This window comes from Bos indicus, chromosome 2 (genome assembly GCF_029378745.1).
Source record: "Bos indicus isolate NIAB-ARS_2022 breed Sahiwal x Tharparkar chromosome 2, NIAB-ARS_B.indTharparkar_mat_pri_1.0, whole genome shotgun sequence".
Classification (NCBI taxonomy): domain Eukaryota; kingdom Metazoa; phylum Chordata; class Mammalia; order Artiodactyla; family Bovidae; genus Bos; species Bos indicus.
This window is the reverse complement of record NC_091761.1, coordinates 134,828,240-134,848,875: the sequence shown is the minus strand read 5'-3', so window position 1 is coordinate 134,848,875 and position 20,636 is coordinate 134,828,240. Positions and strand designations below refer to the sequence as shown.

At 63.6% G+C, this 20,636-nt stretch overlaps 1 protein-coding gene across 12 annotated transcripts in view; it reads left to right on the top strand.

The window, feature by feature from the left end:
* ARHGEF10L (Rho guanine nucleotide exchange factor 10 like) overlaps positions 1–20,636 on the top strand; it is a 159,883-nt gene that overhangs the window by 83,112 nt on the left and 56,135 nt on the right. For 7 of the 12 annotated variants that reach the window (XM_070778012.1, XM_070778006.1, XM_070778017.1 and 4 more), the window contains 10 exons: positions 2,565–2,673; positions 5,230–5,336; positions 7,533–7,610; positions 8,779–8,958; positions 9,743–9,859; positions 11,073–11,165; positions 11,904–12,077; positions 17,027–17,172; positions 19,250–19,264; positions 19,484–19,665. In XM_070778012.1, coding sequence (XP_070634113.1) covers positions 2,565–2,673; positions 5,230–5,336; positions 7,533–7,610; positions 8,779–8,958; positions 9,743–9,859; positions 11,073–11,165; positions 11,904–12,077; positions 17,027–17,172; positions 19,250–19,264; positions 19,484–19,665 — 1,201 coding nt within the window. Of the gene's footprint in view, positions 1–2,564; positions 2,674–4,304; positions 4,492–5,229; positions 5,337–7,532; positions 7,611–8,778; positions 8,959–9,742; positions 9,860–11,072; positions 11,166–11,903; positions 12,078–17,026; positions 17,173–19,249; positions 19,265–19,483; positions 19,666–20,636 lie in introns of those variants that run through there. The other 5 variants (XM_070778036.1, XM_070778030.1, XM_070778003.1 and 2 more) reach the window with 3 other exon arrangements.

The following is a 20,636-nucleotide window of genomic DNA, read 5'->3' as shown; positions in this document are numbered from 1 at the left end:
TTGACCGATGGTACACGTGTGTCTGACCGTTTTCTCCCCGGGTGCCCGGGAGGCCGCCACCCTACACCTGCCGTTTAGCATCAGTGAGGCTGGTGAGTGGCTGGTGGTCACAGCAGCGGTCAGCAGCTGAGCTGGGACTCGAGCCTGGGTCTGTAGGAATCAGAGCCTGCTCGCCCTCCGCCCTGCGGCCTAGCCCATTCCTCAGAACCGGAGGCATCTCCGGAGAAGGGGGAGAGGCGCTTTAAAGTTTGCAGGTCCCTTATTTGGAGCCCCTCTGAGAGCCCATGCTGGGGGCAGGGGCAGGTGTGACTTCTCAGGGAGCCTCAGCCCAGCGGCTGCAGGGAGCGCGTGGAGGGCAGGGTGCGGGACAGGGTGCTCTCCCGGCCTGTCCCCCGAGTCGGCCCGGGCCTCCCCGTCCTCAGCGCCGTGCGATGGTGGAGGTGGCCAGGCCGCCCCAACCTCAGCGCAGTGCGATGGTGGAGGGCGGTGTGGGGGCCAGGGTGCTCTCCTGGCCTGTCCCGTCCTCAGCGCTGTGCGATGGTAGAGGGCGGTGTGCGGGCCGGGGTGCTCTCCTGGCCTGTCCCGTCCTCAGTGCTGTGCGATGGTAGAGGGCGGTGTGCGGGCCGGGGTGCTCTCCTGGCCTGTCCCGTCCTCAGTGCTGTGCGATGGTAGAGGGCGGTGTGCGGACCAGGGTGCTCTCCCGGCCTGTCCCCCGAGTTGGCCCGGGCCGCCCCGTCCTCAGCGCCGTGCAATGGTGGAGGTGGCCGGGCTGCCCCAACCTCAGCACCGTGCAATGGTGGAGGGCGGTGTGGGGGCCAGGGTGCTCTCCTGGCCTGTCCCGTCCTCAGCGCTGTGCGATGGTAGAGGGCGGTGTGTGGGCCAGGGTGCTCTCCCGGCCTGTCCCCCGAGTTGGCCCGGGCCGCCCCGTCCTCAGCGCCGTGCAATGGTGGAGGTGGCCGGGCTGCCCCAACCTCAGCACCGTGCAATGGTGGAGGGCGGTGTGGGGGCCAGGGTGCTCTCCTGGCCTATCCCGTCCTCAACGCTGTGCGATGGAGGAGGTGGCAGGTTGACCCAGTAAGTTGATGCCTCTTGCATGTTTGCTTGTTGCTCTTTTTTTTGCCCAGGAAGAGCTTCTGATGGTTCCTCCAAAGACCACTTTGGGGGTTCCTAGGGCAGCCCCCCAATGGCTCTCTGCTGAGACAGGAACTAGGCTCCAGGACCAAGGCCTCCATCTGGGAGTATGACCCCCCAGAGGAGGGTGGGCATCTCTGTGCAGTTTCTGGGGTCAGCATCTGTCTCTCTCATTAGATTCTCACAGGCACATGTGGTACCCCTACCATCTCTCCGAAAGGCCGAGAATCACTGCTCTAAAGTCGAACCATTTAGGTGCAGGGAGGGGCCTGGGAGCTTCCCTTCCCTCCCCAGCCACACTCCACCCCCACTGGCTGTTGCTTATTTCCAGAGAATTGGTTTGTTCTGAAAGCCTGCAGCCTCAGCGCCCACTGGGTGTTCAGCAAGCCTTCCTGGCCCAGACCCTCGAGAAGTGCCAGGGCTCCTACAGTGGGGACTGGGAGATGGATTGGAGGATGGTGATAGTGAGGGTAGAGAGCAGGGCCCCCCAGATGAGTGCTCCCCACTTGCAGCAGAGAGCTTCAGGGAGGAGGCGGTTTCCTAGAACTACACTGTCCATTGTGATGGCCACGTGGCTCTTCATGTTTAAGTCAATTAAAATTAAATATCACCAGGACTTGAGGTCCTCCACTGCACCAGTCAGCTCTCAAGTGCCAGTCGTGACGTGTGGCTGGCATCTGCCTTGTTGGGCAGTGGGGTTGCCTTGCAGAAACTTCCAGCACTGGCCGTGCGTTGGGGAAGCAGCCTCGCTGGGGGGCGAGGTGGCCTGGCTGAGGGGACAAGGCAGTGGGTTAGGGGAGGTGAGGCTGCCACCCCCATCCTGGGCCTGTGCCCGCCCAGGGAAGCTGTGCCCGGCTCTGTGGCGCCCAGCCTCCCCGGTTCCCAGGCAGAGGCTCAGCAGAAGCGTGGCTGTCTGGGCGGGGGAGGGGTGCCCCCAGTGGGATGGAGGGAACCCCTGCGGTCGTCGTGAGCCCTGAAGGGAACCCGGGCACTTGTGCCACCCGTTTACGGTCGGCGTGCTCGCCTGCACCCTGTCCGTTCAGTCCTCAGGCCCTGGCGGGTCTTGGGGGAAACTGAGGCTCAGGGACGTTGAGTATCTCGTCTAGGGTCGGGCGGCCAGGGGGCAGTGGGGCTGGAACTTGAACCAGGCCTAGGACTCCAGGCCTCGAGGCTGTTCCCAGTGTCCCTCCATGTCCTTAACTGGACCCTCAAGATAAACAGCTGGGTGAGGAAGTCCTCTTGCCCTAAGAGGGTGACCCCAGGGAGGCCCCCACGATGTGAGCCCCTTCCCAGGAGGCTCGGGGTGGCCCCGCCCTTGGCCTCAGCTGCCAGCGCCCTGGGAGGGGGTGGGCTCCGGGCTCCCCCCCTGGGTGGTGGCAGGTGTCCCCAGGCCTCCTCCCACGTCCCTGACGAGCCCCTCTGCCTCTGCCCAGATGACCCAGCTCATGAAGGCGGCCAAGAGCGGGACCAAGGACGGGCTGGAGAAGACGCGGATCGCCGTCATGCGCAAAGTGTCTTTTCTGCACAGGAAGGACGTCCTGGGTGAGGCGCTGGGGCACGCGGGCCAAGGTCGCCGGGTGTCCGGGCTCCTCTGATGGTGGGGCCAGGGCCTGATCCCCACAGGCGCCAGCTTGCTTCCCAGGCTCTGGTAGGCGGGCCCTGTCTCTCCTGGGGCCGGTGGGCCTCTCCCTTCAGCGTCCCTGCCCTCAGCCTCCTGCCTCTCACACTCACCTGGCCTCATTGTTGCTTTTTTTTTCAATATTTATTATTTGGCTCAGCTGGGTCTTAGTGGGGCACGAGGGGTCTTTGTTGACTCACGTGAGGTCTTCCTTGCGGCGAGCTGGACCTTTTTAGTTGCAGCTCGTGGGAGCTTTAGTTGGGGCTTGCAGGATCTAGTTCCCTGCCCAGGGATCAAACCCTGGCCCCCCGCCTGGGGAGCACAACGTCTTATCGGCTGAGCCAGCGGGAAGTCCCTCCTGACCTCCTCTTTGAATGCGCCTGTGTCTGTTCACCCGCCTCCCCACCAGCCAGCGTTCATGGAAGCCCTGCTAAGTGCCACGCTCCATGCTGAGTGCAGGGACACTGTTAGATGAGTTGCCCCAGGAGCGCCCGGTACTGTGCGGAAGGCAGGCGTGCAACAGGAGGTGCCAGCTGCTCGGTGGGGCACCATGGCGAGAGCGTGGGGAAGGGAGTCTGGAACGTGGGAACGAAGGATCAGGGCTGAGAGCAGAGCAGAAGCAGACCCAGAGCCCTCGGGCAGAGGCACAGGGTGGGGACGGGCACTTCTGGCCGAGGAGCCGGCGTGGGTAACGCTCCGGAGGTGGGGAGGATGAGACGTTCAAGAAGTCAGCGTTTGTGGAGTGTCTGTTGGGGTGCCAGGCACCCTGCTAAGAGCTTTGCGGTTTCTCATTCAATCCTTATAAGCACCAAACCGGTGCAGAGGGCTGTCTTGTTCCCACCTGAACACGAGGGAACAGGCACAGAGTGGGTGAGTGTCTTGCTGGGGATGCACAGGCGTGGAGGGGACGGAAGAGGCTTCCTCTGGCTGGAGTGAGGCCGGGGGTGAGGGCTCAGGGCCCCGTGAGCGCAGGCGTCCACCCCAGGCAGGACGGTGAGGCTCCGCACCCTCCTGAAATCTGTGCACGTGAGCCTCCCTGTGCCTCGGCTTCCTCATCTGTATGTTGGGGCTGATCGGGCCTGCATCTCGGGGGGCCTCAGGGGGATGACCAAGTGGCATGTGGAAAGAACCCAGCACAGATGCCCGCCCCGTGAGGCAGGCCTTCTTCCTGGGGGAGCCCCAGAAAGCAGGTGTCTGGTGCTCGGACAACATCTTGGTGAAGGGCTGCCGCCCTGGCGCCACAGCCTCCTGGCCGCGTGACCTTGCCCGGTCCTTCCCCTCATCTGTGAAATGGGCTTAATCCCGCCATGGCATGTGCTTGACTACAAGCTGTGTGGGGAGCCCCGGCCCCGATCAGGGAGGGAACGCTGGGCTGGGGGGCCCTTCCATACCCGGAGAGGCCTGGAGCCGGGACGGGGCGGGCAGGCTGGCTGGCCAGAACGGTCCCTGGTCACCCTCCCCATCCCTGGGCCCTCCCTACCCCGCCTGCAAGCCCGGAGCCTTTCCTAAAGTGACCCTCCCACCAGAGGCGTTATTAATAGCCACGGCTGGCTCGAATCACCGGCCAAGAATGTTCCCCCGGGGCGCGTGGGGGAAGAGGAAGCCGCGGGCCGGGCGGCCGGGCTGGGTGCGGGGCCGGGCCCAGGGGGCCATGTGGGCTGGGCAGGGGGCCCTCCCCCGTGCCCACCCCACCGCGGCCGGGCGCGGCCCGTCCTCCTCCTCCTCCTCCGTCTCCTGCTCAGGTAAGGCCCGCCAGCCCGTCCCCGCCCCGCCCCGGGCGCCTTTCCTCCCTCTTCCCCTGCGCCGCCTCCCGCGGCCCCAGCTGCTGACCCGGCTCCCAGGGCTGCAGGCCACGGGCCCCGTGTCCCTGGGCCCACGTCTGCCGTGCGGGGCCCCATGTCTCCGGGCCCGGGTCCGCGGCTCCTGGGCCCGCGCCCTGCCTGACTCTGCCTCTCCACCCAACTCTGTCTGCCCGGCTCTGCCCTCTGAGAGCCGCCCCCACTCGCGTGCATGTCCCCTGCTGGACTCCAGCTGAGCATTTTCCCTTTTGGATCTCTTTTTTGGTGGGGGGGGGGAGATGAAAACACAGAGCCAAACAGCTTGTTCTCAGGGCTTGCTTTCTTCCCTCTTTTCGGCGTCCAGAAGAAAACTATTTTTAGTGCCTGGTGATGGGGACATGGGCGGCCTGGCCTTTGGCAGGCAGAAGCGGGCGGGTCTGAGCAGGGCCAGGGACTTGGTAGAGTGGGTCCTGAGAGCTGAGCCCCCGTGGCCTTCTCCCTGCTCGCTCCATCGCCCCTCACCTGTGTGTCCGGGCAGGCTGTTCCCCAGAGGATGCGAGGAGGGCTGCACCCTCTGAGCCGCTCTGAGGAGCTGCTTGTCTCAGGGCCCTGGGCTGCAGAGGTGGCGGCTCCGGCTCCTGGAGTCTGAGCAGGTGTGTCCTTCTTGCCCGGCATGTGTCACCAGCCCAGCTCCCTTTGCAGGTGACTCGGAGGAGGAGGACATGGGGCTCCTGGAGGTCAGCGTTTCGGACATCAAACCCCCAGCCCCAGAGCTGGGCCCCATGCCAGCCGGCCTGACCCCGCAGCAGGTCTGTGGGGGTGTGGGTGTCCCCAGGGGGTGGGATGGCGGGTCCCAGCCTGCTGCCCGGGGCCGCACCCATCTGGGTCTGGAAGGTGAGGCAACAGTCAGTGGCAGAGTCCAGCTGGGCAAGGGGCCTCCTGGGACCCCACTCGACCTGCACCACGCTGGACACAGTGGACCCCGTGGGTGGGCGCTGCTGTGCCGGGGGTGGGGGGCTGCCCCTGGCACCCTTGCTGCCCAGCCTCGAGGCAGCCAGAGCAGCTCCTGCAAAAAGAACGAAGGTATTGGAAGAAACGGACTGCAGTCAAGAGAGAGCTGGGCAGCCTCGAGCCCACCCAGCTCGGAGGAGACCTGGGGGCGCCTGGCCCCCCGTCTGCCCACCTGTCGTCAGCTCGGACCCAGAGGCGCTGCAGGTTTCCCAGGAGCCTGGCTCTTGGGTGGTGCCTTCTTCTCCCGGAGGGTCACATCGAGATCAGGGCACCTGTGCCCTGGGACCCCGTGTGGCAGAGCCATGACTGAGGTCCTGCCCATGGCTGGCCTCTACGAGGCTGGGAGGCGACCCTGCCTCCCTCTGGTCACGAGGGCTCTGGGCAAGACGCGTTGGGGTGGCAAATGCATCGAGCGATTAGCCGGGTTGGCGTTGGCAGGACATCCTGGGGTTGCACCCCTTTTGAAAATGAGAGATTTGGCCATACTTCTCGTCTCGGGAACCCGTCTGCCTCCTTCCTTCCCTCTTTCTTCTGCTGGGGCCCTGGCAGCATCGGGGTGGTGGCCCCCAGCCTCCTCCCTGGTGCAGTGAGTCACCGTCAGAGCTCAGAGCCAGGCGGGACCCCAACCTGCCCGCCCAGCAGCCGGGCTTCCCCTTTCTGGTGTTGGCCGGGTCAGGAGCCTCTTTCATTTCTTGGAGCAGCGATGTTAGTTGCTCTAGGCCAGTGGCTCTCAGTGGAGGTGATTTTGCCCCCAGGGGACGTTTTGCCATGTCCAGTGATGCTTGGTGCTCACAGCTGGGGGTGGGGACCCCTGGAGTCTACTGGAGAGAGGCCAGGGGAGCTTCTGGCTGCCCGCGGCATAGGACCGCCCCCCATGTCAGCAGGCGGAGGCCGAGGGCTGCTCTGGGCACCCCGGAGACTGGGAGTCCTGGACAGAGCTTCCGTTCGCGGGGCGGTGGCCTGGCTCGTCACACAGCCGGGGGGGTGGCACAGTCAGGCGCAGGCCAGGCAGGGCAGTGGGAAAACAGGCACAGGGTGCCCCAGCGTGAGGAGGGATGGTGGTAGGGGGCACCTGCACCGCCGCTCTCAGGACGGCTCGGGGGCGCACTGGGGGTCCCCTCCCGGCCCCGGGCCAAGGTGGGCAGGCTACCCCCTCAGACACCAATTGCCTATGACACCTTTCATAGACCCTGTCCCAGCTTTGCTGCACAATGGGTTCACCCGTGTGCAGCAAAAGCCCCGCCCCCGCCCCCGTGTGCAGCAAAGGCCCCGCCCCCTGCCCCCGTGTGCAGCAAAGGCCCCGCCCCCTGCCCCCGTGTGCAGCAAAGGCCCCGCCCCCTGCCCCCGTGTGCAGCAAAGGCCCCGCCCCCTGCCCCCGTGTGCAGCAAAGGCCCCGCCTCCGCCCCCGTGTGCTGCTGTGTCCACGTGAGGGCTTCCTGAGTGGGTGATGGTTGGGCCGCCCCGGGGAGGTGCTGATTTGGGCTGAGACGGGGAGAGAGGGGAAGGGAAGGGCTGGGGTGCTTAGCCTGAAGCAGAGTCCACTTGAGCAGGGTTGGGGTACACGCTCAGGACTGTCTCTTGGGAGAGGGGTAGGTTAAGGATCAGATCTGTAAGTGGCGGGAGCTGAGATTTCAGTTCCGTCTAAGAGCTCTGTACAAGGGTGGTCCAGAGACGGAGGAGGCCTCCCGTCCCGTGGAGAAGCGTGGTGGTTCCCAATCCCTGGATGGGCCTGCAGAGACCAGGCAGGACCCGGGAGTCCCCGCGTCCCCGGACCACATGCTGCCATCTGGGGAGCATGGGGCGTCTGTCTGGAGTGGGTGGGCAGGGGCTCTGGGTGGTGATGCCAGCCTGCCAGGCTCCAGTGGTCCAGGAGTGGCTCTGGGAGAGACAAATCCTGCTGCTCCGCTGGCTGTCACAACGCCTCTCCCCATCTCGGTGCTCACCTGGGCACCCTTGGCACGGGTGCTGACTGATCATGCTCTCTGCCTGAGCAGGTGGTCCGGAGGCACATCCTTGGCTCCATCGTGCAGAGCGAGGGCAGCTACGTGGACTCTCTGAAGCGGGTCCTCCAGGTATGACTCCAGGGGCTTGGGGAGCCCTGCGAGGGGCACGTTACAAGGAGTGTTTGGGGGCTGTGGGCATTTTTCAAGGGAAGGAGCCAAAAGCCAGTGTTTATATGGAGCAGCAGGAGCTCCGAATGGGGGACACCGAGAATTCCAGGTGCCTTGGTGCTCACGGGATGACTGGGTTTTCTGAAACGACGTTGGGGTTCAATGACATGAGGTCTGTCCCGTGGCCCTGAGAGAAAACCCAACGGAGCTCAGTCACGTCTGACTCTTTGTGGCCCCGTGGACTGTAGCCCTCCAGGCTCCTCTGTCCATGGGGTTCTCCAGGCAAGGATACTGGAGTGGGTGGCCATGCCCTCCTCCAGGGGATCGTCCTGATCCAGAGATCTAACTCAGGTCTCCTGCACCGCAGGCAGATTCTTTACCATCTGAGCCCCCAGGCCTGGACCTGCGACTGTGGGCCCTCTGGTGCTTGGAGGAGATCCTGCTTCCTCGTCCCTCTGGGATCCCCGGGGAGGGGCCACAGCTCCCCATGTCTGGGAGCTCCTGGGGTGGGGTGTCGGGCTCACCCGCTCCCTTGCCATCAGAATGCCCAGGAAGTGCTGAGTAGATCCCTGCATGACCAAGGTGTGCCGGCCTGGTCTATTTAGTTTGTGTTCCTGAATCAGAGACTCTTCAGGGATGTTGTGGGCTGTCTGTAAGGATCCCGGGGAGGGGCATTGTTGGGGTGGGAGAATACTCGGAACATTCGCTTCCCCTGCCGAGCTTGGATCCACAGTGGAGGGGCCCAGACCTCGGATAGGTGGAGACAGGATACCCCGTGTTTCTGACACAGCCGGCTGGAGACAGTGGCTCTCGGTCTCACTGTGACGTCGCTGCCACTGCTCCGTCAGGCAGACTGGCTCAGTTGTGGGCAGAGCCGATCGGCGCCAGCCCCTGGGGCCTGCCTCCGTGGCGCCCCCTGCAGGCAGGCGTCTGCCCCAAACCCAGCTTCCCACCGAAGTCACGGGGTGGGCTGCGGACGGTGGAAAGGCCCAGGCTGCTGCGTTCACGGAGACCCGTCCAGGCGGGGTGGGGAGCGCGGGTCCACGGAGTTCTGCTGGCCGCGCCCAGGGGGCCCTGAGGGCAGTGGGGGCGGGCCTTGGGGCGCTCACCCGCCGCCGCCGCCCCGCAGGATTACCGCAACCCCCTGATGGAGATGGAGCCCAAGGCGCTGAGCGCGCGCAAGTGCCGCGCGGTGTTCTTCCGCGTCAAGGAGATCCTGCACTGCCACTCCATGTTCCAGATCGCCCTGTCCTCCCGCGTGGCTGAGTGGGACTCCACCGAGAAGATCGGCGACCTCTTCGTGGCTTCGGTAGGTGTCCCCAAGCCCCCTCCCCGGCCCGCCGAGCCGCACACCGCGGCCCTGACGGGCGTACTCGGGACAGCCTCCTGCGTCTCTGCTCCCCGTGTCCACGCCAGCGGGGTCCGAGGGTAGCAGCGCCCCAGTCGGCCCGGCCTGAGCCGGGGAGGGCGCGACACCGTGCCGCGTGTCCTGGCAGACGTGTCCCGGTCCGGTGCTCGCCCCCAGGAGGCTGGCCGCTGTGGGCAGCCACCCGGCCCATCTCAAGTCCCCCCCGCGGAGCGCTCACACCGAGCAGGGACCGGCCCCCGAGGACCCCAAGGCCGGTCAGGGCCAGCCCGCTGGGTCGTATGCCTGGCGATCTGCCTGTTCCCAGCGCCCCCTGCAAACTTGGGCTCCCTCTGGGCTCAGCTCCCCATCTGTGTAAGGAGGGGATTGAAGGTTTCTGAAACGGACGTCTGTGGGCCCCAGAGAGATGCCTGGGGTGAGAGGGTCAGGTTAGCAGAGCCCGCTTTGGGAGCACCGTCCTCGGTGGGGGGCGTGGGTTGGAGGGGTGCGTGAAGCACAGGCCCGCCCGCTCCCTTTGCCCGCAGCCCGGCTCCCCGGCACCCCCGTGACCTGGTGTCTGCGCCTCTCTGCGCCCTGTCCGCTGCCCGCACTAGGTGACAGGATTCCTGACCTCCAGGGTAGCTGAGACCCCCCGGGAGCGGAGGGCTGTGGCTGCGGGGAGGTGGGGGTGCCGCCCGCCCCCTCGCCTGGATGTGACCCTCCCTGGCTGCCCCCACGCCTGTTTCAGTTCTCCAAGTCCATGGTGCTAGACGTGTACAGCGACTACGTGAACAACTTCACCAACGCCATGTCCATCATCAAGAAGGCCTGTCTCACCAAGCCTGCTTTCCTCGAGTTCCTCAAGGTGGGTGCGGGGCGGTCTGGGGCTCCTCCCAGCAGAGCCCGGCGGTGGCGGGGGCAAGGAGGCTTCTCAGGAGGAGGGGCACTGTCCACCGTTTCTCTGGCCCAGGCACCTCTCTTCTTTCCTCTGGGGCATCCCCAGTCCCACGGGAGATGAGCCCCTGCTCCCCACCCCTAAGGGGGTGATTGAGAATTAGAGGGTCTATAAGCCGCATGGGGTCTGGAGCTTTGACAGGAAGAAGAGGGCCGTGATGTCTTGCTGAAGGGGGCTGGGCTTGGGTGGGTGTTCAGGTGGGACTCAGTGCTGGGGGTCATGTGGAGAACAGAGTTTAAAGGACTAAAGGCCTGGGGTAGCCATGCGGCCACGTCCCCACCCCTCTCCTTGGTGCGCGGTGATAATTCAGACGGAGACCCTGCCCAGCAGAGGGCACAGGTGGGCCAGGACCCCCAGCCTCAGAAGACACACCCACAGTCTAGATCCCGGAGGGACGAGGGGCTTTCTCAATGGGGTGCCACATGATGCGGGTCCTGGGGGAATGGTGGGGTTGAAACAGAGGGAGATGGGAGAGTGTCTTCCAGGTACCAGGGCGGTGGGCAAAGGTTAGAGGCAAGTCCAGCTGGATCCTGGGCACGGGGTGCCCGGGAGAGAGGCGCAGAGCCTCTGAGTTCAGTTTAGGTAGGTCCGGGCCTCAAGCCCAGGGCCTGGGATGTCATAATGCAGGCATTGGGGTGCCGGTGAAGCTTTGGGTGGAAGCGAAGGCCGGTGGGGACGTCCCTGGGTTGCAGGGGCCGAGGTGTCAAGGTGGCAGGTGGTGGCGTGGTGGAGACAGAAGCGACACCCAGGGCAGTGAGAAGCCCCGTGACCACCCCGCCCTGGGATCGGGCCCGTTCACCTTACTTGACGTGGAGGGAAAGGTGGTCTCAGCTCCTTCCAGAGGCCTGGCCTCTTGAATAAACGGCTGAAGGGCCTAGTTCTTGCACTTTCGGCCCGGAGACCTTAACGCGGTGCTCCAGGCCCCCGAGGGTGTGGGGCTGCACAGGGGGCCCCTGTGCTGGCAAGGACCCCTGGCTGCGGACCCAGGGGCCTCCCTGGCTCTTCCCTCTGGCCCGAGGCTGACCAGCATGCTGGGGAGAGGAGCCTGGGTTGGCACAGGTGTGCCCCGGGTGCCGGCCTCTCGCCGCAGACGCTCAGCGAGTGACGCCGTCTCCCCCAACAGCGACGCCAAGTGTGCAGTCCCGACCGCGTCACGCTCTACGGGCTGATGGTGAAGCCCATCCAGAGGTTCCCGCAGTTCATCCTCCTGCTGCAGGTACCGCAGCCGGTTCTGGCGGCCGCCGCCCTGCAGGGTGCAGCCAGGGCTGGTGCATGGCCGGTGGGGTTGGGTGGGAGGCCTGGCTCTGTCCCGCCATCCACAGCCCTCACGAAGGCCATGCAGGGTGGGCAGGGGCTCGGCCCCCAGCCCCGCTTTCCTCGCCCCCGGGGTGGAGCCCATTCAGTGCGACCGCGTCCTTTCCCTCCCCTGGTGGGAACCTGGTGACGGGTGCAGACAGTCGCCCACAACGGTGGGGGGCACGTGGAATCCAGTGCCCTGGGGCCCCTGGCAGGGCAGAGAGGCCCTGTGAGGGCTTTGGTCTTGGTGCTCCAGGCTTCCCTAGGGAGTGTCAGCCCCCACTCTGGCCCCAAGAGCTTGGGACAGCCCCCTTGATTGCCGGGGGTCCTCGGTCAGGAGGTGAGCCCCCGAGGGCCCCGGCAGCGTCTTTCCTCTGTCCTCAGAGTGGACAGCTGCAGGAGTGGGTCTCGTCTCCGCACACTCTCCGTCAGTGAGTCAGGGCTGGGTCCACCCGGTCACGTGACTTCACGTTCTCACGCGGTGGCTGTTTCTCTAGGCCTTGCTCCCTGTCAGGCCCCAGCTCCCCAGGCTCCTGGCTGGGTCCTTGTCCAGCTGGGTCTCCGTGGGGACTGTGGAGGCTGAGGCTGTGGCCCCAGCCAGTGGAGGGTCTGCTGGGGTGGGGGGGTCTCAGTCCTGGCTCCCCCTGGCCCCCCACAGGACATGCTGAAGAACACGCCCAGGGGCCACCCGGATAGGCTGTCCCTGCAGCTGGCCCTCACGGAGCTGGAGACGCTGGCCGAGAAGCTCAATGAACAGAAGCGGCTGGCTGACCAGGTGGCGGAGATCCAGCAGCTGACCAAGAGCGTCAGCGACCGCAGCAGCCTCAACAAGGTGGGTGCCGGCCCCCGCCCACCGCCCCTGTCACCCGCCTCCCAGCGCCTCCAGGTGGCTGAGAGGGGTGGATCCTTGCTCCCTGGGGTTTGCAGACCTTACCTTGACCGTAAGTCTCTCTTTTTCCTCCCCCTAATATTTATTTATTTACCCTGATGGTGCTGGGGCTTTGTTGTCGTGTGGGCTTTCTCTGGGTGCAGCGTGGAGGCTTCTCTTGTTTTGGAGCACGGGTTCTCGGGGGCATGGGCTCAGTTGCTCTGCGGCCTGTGGGATCTTCCCAGACCAGGGGTCGAACCTGTGTCCCGTGCGTCGACAGGCGGCTTCTTAGCGCCTGGACCTCCAGGGAAGTCCCGAGGAGCAGTCTTGACTAGACCCCCTCCCGCCCACCCCGACATTAGTTACCAGTCATGCGTTTTTAGGATAAAAGCTGATTTTATTTAGCAGTAGAATTGCCAGTAAAGATGCCTGAAACGATAGCCTAGTAGTATGTTTAAACGACTGGGCTGTGGAGTCAGAGTCTGGGTTTGAATCTGGATTTTGCCACAGATACTCACGGTGGGGAATCACCCAACTCCCTGAAGCTCAGCTGCTTCCTCTGAAACCTTCCTCTGAAATGAGTTTGACAGAACCTGACCCCTAGGGCTTCTGCAAGGCCAAGGAGAGCGCTGGCCAAGTGGCAGACCCAGAGCCCTTAACGCAAGGTGGCCGTGGTCATTATTAGTGTTATTTTTTAAGAAAAAAAAGTCCATGCCATATTTTGAGATTGCAACTTAGAAACATTCTAGCAAAAAAAATCTTAACTTTCAGATGAGTCTATTAGAGAACGCTGTTTTTTAAACTATTATTGATTTATTTTACTTTTGGCTTCTATGGGTATTCTTTGCCTTTTTTTTTTTTTTAATTTGCAGTGAACGGGCTGCTCTTTGTTGTGCTGCACGGGGTCTCATTGCGGGGGCTTCTCTTGTGGGCACAGGCTCTGGGCGCTTGGGCTTCAGTAGCGGCAGCTCACAGGCTCAGCAGTTGCGTCTCGTGGGCCCTGGGACACGAGGCCTCAGGAGCTGTGGTTCGAGGGCTCAGTGGTTGAGGCTCGTGAGGCCTCAGGAGCTGTGGTTCAAGGGCTCCGTAGCTGTGGCTCTTGGGCCCTGGGACACGAGGCCTCAGGAGCTGTGGTTTGAGGGCTCCGTAGCTGTGGCTCTTGGGCCCTGGGACACGAGGCCTCAGGAGCTGTGGTTCCAGGGCTCAGTGGTTGAGGCTCGTGAGGCCTCAGGAGCTGTGGTTCGAGGGCTCCGTAGCTGTGGCTCTTGGGCCCTGGGACACGAGGCCTCAGGAGCTGTGGTTCGAGGGCTCCGTAGCTGTGGCTCTTGGGCCCTGGGACACGAGGCCTTAGGAGCTGTGGTTCCAGGGCTCCGTAGCTGTGGCTCTTGGGCCCTGGGATACGAGGCCTCAGGAGCTGTGGTTCGAGGGCTCAGCAGTTGCGTCTCGTGGGCCCTGGGACACGAGGCCTCAGGAGCTGTGGTTCGAGGGCTCCGTAGCTGTGGCTCTTGGGCCCTGGGACACGAGGCCTCAGGAGCTGTGGTTCGAGGGCTCCGTAGCTGTGGCTCTTGGGTCCTGGGATACAAGGCCTCAGGAGTTGTGGTTCGAGGGCTCCGTAGCTGTGGCTCTTGGGCCCTGGGACACGAGGCCTCAGGAGCTGTGGTTCCAGGGCTCCTAGCTGTGGCTCGTGGGTCTAGAACGCGGTGCTCAGCAGTTGTGGCGTGTAGGCTTAGGTGCTCCGAGGCACGTGAAGTCTTCCTGGACCAGGGATCGAACCCATGTCCACCTCATTGGTAGCTGGATTCTCATCCACTGTGTCACTAGGGAGGTCCCTAGAGAACCCTGTTTTTAAAGCACAAAGTTGGTCCGAGAGACTCAGTCACCTCCCGGAGTCAGCTGTTGGTGACCTTCAGTCCTGTGTCTCCTTGGCGGCTTGTGGCACGCACAGCTTGCAGCTGCTCCCACATCTGGGAGGTCCCCAACCCCGGGCTCTGCCTCCTTTCACTCAGTAGAGGGTAGGATTTGGCCCTGATGATTTGCGGGGAGGCGACCACGCCCCAGGATACTTAGCAAGAACAAGAGTTGTTCTCTGGGGAAGGGACATCGTGCAGGGTCACAGGAAGGTGTTCAGATCATCCGGGAGAGAAACTGGGAGCCTCCTGGCTCTGTGCCCCCAAAAGCAGAACTAGGGCCGGTGACTAAGGTCAGTGGGATTTCAGCCACAAGGGGAGGACTTTCTAATGTTTGTGAGCATCACCATGAGCGCCCTCCCCACGTGGCCCGCGCTTTACAGCCTGTGATGCTCTCTGACCTTCACTGTGATCTTTGATCTGTACCACGGGCCCGTGGAGCAGGGCCTGCACAAGATATTCTAAGCTTCGGGGTCCTGCATCTTAAGACGGTCCCACCTCAGGCCAGATTCAGGCTGCATACGCGTGCTCAGGCCCACACAGGACTTTTAAGAAGATGAAATTGGTTGCCAGCATTTAGAAATGGAGAAGCGTCCCACAGAATGTAGACACGTTCATCCTCTCGAAGGGTTGGAAGAGCCGGCATCCTGGCCCACCTTCCCACATGGGGCTGGTCAGCTGAGCAGCGGCTGCCCACGCCCCCTCAGTCCCCATCCGGGTCTTTCCCCTGAGGTTACCTGCTGGCAGCTGGGTTTGCTCCACCCATTCGAGGAGGATAGAGCTGGGAAGAAAGATAGGGCAGGAGAGGAGCCCCTGCCCCGGGGTACCTCGTCCAGGATTGCCCAGGCTGGGCCTGAGGGGTGAGGGCGTCCCTCCTCCCCGCCCCGGGGCAGGGATCCCGCAGCCCTCTAGTTTGGAATGCCTCTCAGGAAAGTGACTCCGGCCCCGTCACAGCCGCCGTGCTGGCGTCTGAGGGTCTTTACGCGCGAGAAGCATCTTCTGTCTCCTACTTTCGTTCCTCTTCTGCATCGTGAGCGTTTCTCTTGCTTTGGCTCACACACCTGTGAGGTCACCTGGGAGAAGGAACCCCTTCTCCTTATGCCTGCTCGGGAAGGAGCTGTGCTCCCCTCTCCTCTGTCCACTGGGGGGACGCCCAGGCCGTAGGAGCAGTGGCCTCTGGCGGGAGGTCAGGGAGACCTGTCTGGTGTTGGGAGAGGGACAAGAGCCCCGAGCCCAAGTTTCCCGCCATCAGGTGGCCGTGCTGGGTGCGTGCGGGGGGCGGCGGCGGCTGCACAGAGCGTCCTCCCTGGCCAGGGGAGCTGGTCCCCAGCATGGTCTTGGCCGCTCTGAGCCCAGCGCTGAGGTTTCCCCCTCGCCGCCCGTTCCCCAGAGAGAAGTGGAAACGAAACTGGGTGTGCTCAGAGCGGAACCGTGTTGGCTGTTTCAAAATGTGCCTGCTCAGGACCTGGCTGCAGGGGGCCGCTTGTGCAACATCCGAGCTTTCTTTTGTCTTTTTTTTATCTGCTTAAGTGGCAGGAGAGTGGTTGCCAGAAAGCAGGGGACTTTCCTGTCCCGCGTTCCAGGTCGTGGCACATGTGGCCATCTTTTCTGCGGCCTTTGGGGTCCCAGCTGTGTATTCACAAGCCGGTGGTCAGCTGGGTGGCGGAAGTTGGGAGGTGGGGGAGCCCAGCCTTTGCAGTCGTGGGGGGACCCCTGGGGTCCCTGAGATTTGTGTGTGTGTGTGTGTTGGGAGCCACGGGCCTTTCCCTGCCTCCTCTCACCCCCAGCCTGGAGCTGGAGGGTGTGCGGCCAGCTGCCTCGTGCTGCAGACAGCGTGTGAGGACCGGCTCCAGCCTGCCCCGCTGCTCAGCCAGCATGGGGTCTCGGCAGGCTGCTTTACCTCGGGAACGTCTGTCCCTTCATCTGGGAATGGGGGGCCTTGGGGCCCTCGAGCTGGTGCAAGGAGAGGTGGGCTCTCTGGTGGCATGTGGAGCAGCTCAGGGTTCCGTGCTGCCCGGAGAGACATGGTTCTTCAGAGGATGGCAGGGTGTTCTCTCCGGGAGAGGAGTGACCGGCCCTTTTCCTTGCGAGGATGGGGAGGAGGGGGGTGGCTGCTATGAAAATGAACTTGTCTGAATACTCTTCTTCTTCCCCCGCAAAACCCCTTCTTAGCAAAGACATGTTTTCCGTGGGTCCCTGGCTCTGATGGCGGTTGTGTGCTGGCTGGTGTCCAGCCTGGGATGGGCACACGCCTGCCTGGAGGCGTGAAGGTCTTCAGCCTGGTCGGTGTGGTCCGAGGGCTGCCTCGCTGGCCAGCAGAGCCCTCCCAGCCCCGCACGAGGCCTTCCCTGAGGCCCGCGGCCGACACGGGTCAACAGGTCAGGGTGAAGAGTGGGACCTGCCTTCGGGCCAGGAGTCTGCCTGCTTGAGGCTGCGAGAGCTGTGGGGACATCTGCAGGGTGTCCCACTGTGGGGCCAGCTCACTGGACGTCACGTAGGGCAGGCACTTAGAGGGGCCCTGCATTTGGGTTAACGCTCTGCCATCAATGTCTTAAAGTTCTTAATAATTCTGAGTGAGCCCCGTCCAGGGCTCTGCAGGTCATGTAGCCAGAGTCACGCATTTCCTTGGCGATGTGAGCTTTGGTGCCGTCACGCACTTGACAACCGAGGAGGCCGAGGTATGGGCAGGCAGCCTGGCACCTGCCAGGGGGCTCCACGGCGTGCCTCAGGGCCGGGGTCGGCGCGTGCTGGAGCCGTGCTGCCGGCAGGGACGGAGCGGGGCTGGCGGGGGCAGCTCGCCCGAGCAGGGTGCTGGCCGCTGAGGGGCTGGTGGTCAGGGCCTCTGGTCCCCAGGGGTGGGGGGCGTGGTCCCGCCTCACCCCCGCCCCTCCCGGCCGTGGTCCCCTTTGGGCGTGGAAGGACCGCCCTGGGTATTTGGCACAGTGATGTCTGCGGAGCAGCCCGTGAGCAATGCTGGCGTTGATCTTGCTCTGTCTGCTCCCCTAGCTTCTGACCTCGGGCCAGCGGCAGCTGCTCCTGTGTGAGACGCTGACAGAGACCGTGTATGGTGACCGAGGGCAGCTGATCAAGTCCAAGGAGCGCAGGGTCTTCCTGCTCAACGACATGCTGGTCTGTGCCAACATCAACTTCAAGTAAGCGGGCCTGGCCATCGCCCACCCCGGGGAGCCCTCCCGTTGCGTCCCAGTCTCCCAGCCGGGTCCTGTGTGAGCCTGGCTGAGGTCTCCGACTATCTGACTTCCTCTTCATCTCTCTTTGCCGCTACATCCCTGGTCCCCAGAGCAGGGGACCTGCAGGGGTCACTGAGGGCCAACAGCTGGCCACTGCACAGGGTGGGCTCTTCTGGAATTTTGTCCTCAGGATGGAACAGCCGCCTGAGTTTTGACCACTTTGAAATCCAAGAGGGTCTTCCCTGTGTCCAGCCCAGATCCCAAATCCCTGCTGTAGCATCGTCATTATTATTATTTTTGGCTGCACCATGTGGCGTGTGGGGTCTTGGTTCCCAGACCAGGGCTGGAACCTGTGCCCCCTGCGTTGGGAGCCGGCGGTCTTAACTACTGGACTGCTAGGGCAGCCCCCAAGACCTGCCGCTTTAATCAAGTAGGTTTCCTCTAGCTGGACCACAGTGTTTTAGCACGGGGCTTTGCCTTTCCCGCCACCCCCCGCCTCCCTGCCAGAGGCTGGTTTCCTGCTTCTGGGTCAGAGGTTGCAGAAATGCCTGGGGCCAGGCCGCCGGGCCTGGCTGGAGCTGGGGCTGGAGTTAGAGCCCTGCAGGGGGCGAGGGCCATGCCTGAGGCCGGAGTCCGCAGACTTGGGGCCCGAGGGTTGCAGTAGCCCTCCGGAAATCTTATGTCTGGCTCCTCTGGGGAATTCACAGAAAGATTGAGACATCCAGCTTCTCTTGAAAATGGAAGATCCCACTTTCGGGCCCACACTGCCCGGGGCCACGCGGGCCTGCGTCTGGGCTGTGTGAGCCCTTTACTGGGCCTCCTGGTGACCCTGGTCACTCCCGTCTGCTGCTCGGTCCTTTGTGCTTCGGGGATCGTGCCCCTTGACCCCGTGAAGGCCAGCGGGACCTTTCCCGCCAGACTCTTGCCCTGCCAGTGGAGGAGAACCTCATTCCTCACTATTTGGCAGCGCTTTAAAAAACCCCGGAAGCAACGGCTGGCAGCAACACCCCAGACCCACTCGGAAGGAGTCGCCCACAGTCAGGTGCTGACCCTGCCCGGCTCTCTTGCTCGCTCAGCCTCTGCCCCCTCTTCCGTCCGTCTGATTGTCCTTCAGACGCTCACTGGACCCTAACTTGGCGCCAGTTCACAGGTCTGGGCGGGACCCGGCCCTGGTAGGGGCCTCAGGCCAGGGAGCCTCTGACCCAGATCAGTGCGGCTCTGCTGAGGACTGACTCTTCCATGCAGTCACTCAGTCTCTCTCTCATGCAAACACTGTAGTTTTTTTATTTTTTTGTCTGCAGTGTGTGCCATGAGGAATCTTACTTCCCTGACCGGGGATTGAACCTGAGCCCCCTGCATGGAGCGCTCAGCATGGAGTCTTAACCACTGGACTGCCAGGGGTGTCCCTAAGCTCTTCAATTAAGTCCTGTTTGCATCCTGGGCTCCATGCAGGTGCCAGGGATCTGACCGACACCGTCTCTGCCCTCCTGTTGCTTGGAGCCTCCAGGGTGTGAATGTGTGATGGGGGTGTTGTTGAAAAGTGAAAGTGTTAGTCGCTCAGTCGTGTCCGACTCTTTGTGACCCCGTGGACTATAGCCCACCAGGCTCCTCTGTCCATGGGATTCTCCAGGCAAGAGTACTGGAGTGGGGAGCCATGCCCTTCTCCACGGGCTCTTTCAGACCAAGGGATCCAACCAGGATCTCCTGCGTTGCAGGTGGATTCTTTACCATCTGAGCCACCAGGGAAGCGATGAGGGTGTTGGTGGCCCACATTTGGGGGGTCATTTTGGGTAACTTGGGGTGAGTCATGTGACTTGTTTGAGCATCAGTATCCTTTTCTGAAATAAGGCAGGCTTCCTAGCAGGGCCGTGGTGGGAATAGGGGGCTATGGAAGGCTAGTGTCTGGCCTAGGGAGAAAGCCCTCCACGTGGTCCCCCTCCGCCCTCATGTGGCCCAGCCTGGCGGCCGCCCCCCCAAACAATCTCAGCGCCTGCAGAAATCGCTCAGTAACAATAATGACCCTTCTTGTCTTTTTCCTCAGGCCTGCCAACCACAGGTAGGGGTTCCGAGGCTTGGGTGGGAGTGCGCCTCTGGGGCTGGCCTGGGTTCCCTGATGCTTGTGCCTCCCCCGCTGCCTGCTCCACCTGCTCGGCTTGGCCGAGGGCTGTACTGGGCTGCGAGGTGCCTGGCTGAGCTGACGTGCGGAGGAGTGGCTCCGGGCTGACCCTGGGGCGGGCGCGGCGGGCTCTCCAGGGCTCTCCTCTGTCCCTGGCAGGGGCCAGCTGGAGATCAGCAGCCTGGCGCCCCTGGGGCCCAAGTACGTGGTGAAGTGGAGCACAGCCCTGCCGCAGGTCCAGGTGGTGGAGGTGGGCCAGGAGGGCGGCCCCTACGACAAGGACAACGCGCTCATCCAGCACGCCGGCGCCAAGAAGGCCTCGGCCGCGGGCCAGGCCCAGAGTGAGTGCCCGCGCCCTCCCCTTTTCCTGCTGTTTGTAGCTGTGCACAAGCACGCACCCATGTCCCTACTCGAGCGTGCAAATGCACCCCCGCATTCACCCCTCCGCCCCACTGCCGCCCCCATCCCAGCCTTGTATACCCTCACGTGCACGCACACACAGGCACACACAGGCGTGCACATGCAGCGACCTTGGATCCGAAGCATGACCTCTAGGGCCTGCCTGGCCACTGCCTACCTCCCTGTGGGACCGCAGTTTGCCCGTCTGTTCCGTGAGGGGCCTGGGTGGCCTGTCCCTGAAACCCGCAGAGCTCAGGCTCAGGGTGGCCTGGCTCCCCTGGATGCTCCTTCCCCACCCTGACCATCCCCTCAGACTCTGTCTGATGGTGGGGACAGTGAGAACTGGGGGTGAGCGGCTCCCCTGTCGCCCGCTTCCCCCATCTCCTGCTGCTGCAGGACCTCCTGGCTGCCCTCCCTGTCCTGCGCGCCTCCCTCCCCAGGCCGACCTGCCAAGTGCACACCAGAGCCGTGTGTCCCCCTGCACCTGAAGCGTGCTGGCGGCTTCCTGTTGCCCTGGGGTGAGGCCCTCAGGGGCCCACCCCCACCCTGCCCTGGCCCCCGTTCCTGGGGGCTGAGTGCCCTCTTGCCCCAGAACCTTCTCCTGGCCTCTGCCCTTTCCGCGTGCTCTGCTGCTGCCTGGATTTTGTCTGGCTGCCCTGACTCATCTTGGCTCAGGTGACACTTCCTCCAAGAAGCCTTCCCGGTTCCTTTGGGCTGGCCAGGGGCTGGCCCTGTGCTCTATAGTCCCGACTGTGTTCTCACCTCTAAGGCGATGCTCTGGTTGCCATCTCGTCTGCTCCTTGGTGTGACTGTGGCCCTCCGCCCGGGCGTGTGGTGGGTGTTTACACACATTTGCCAAGTGAACGGAGGAGGTCACTGCGGGGCAGCGGGAGGGCCCTCTTGGCCCTCCCCA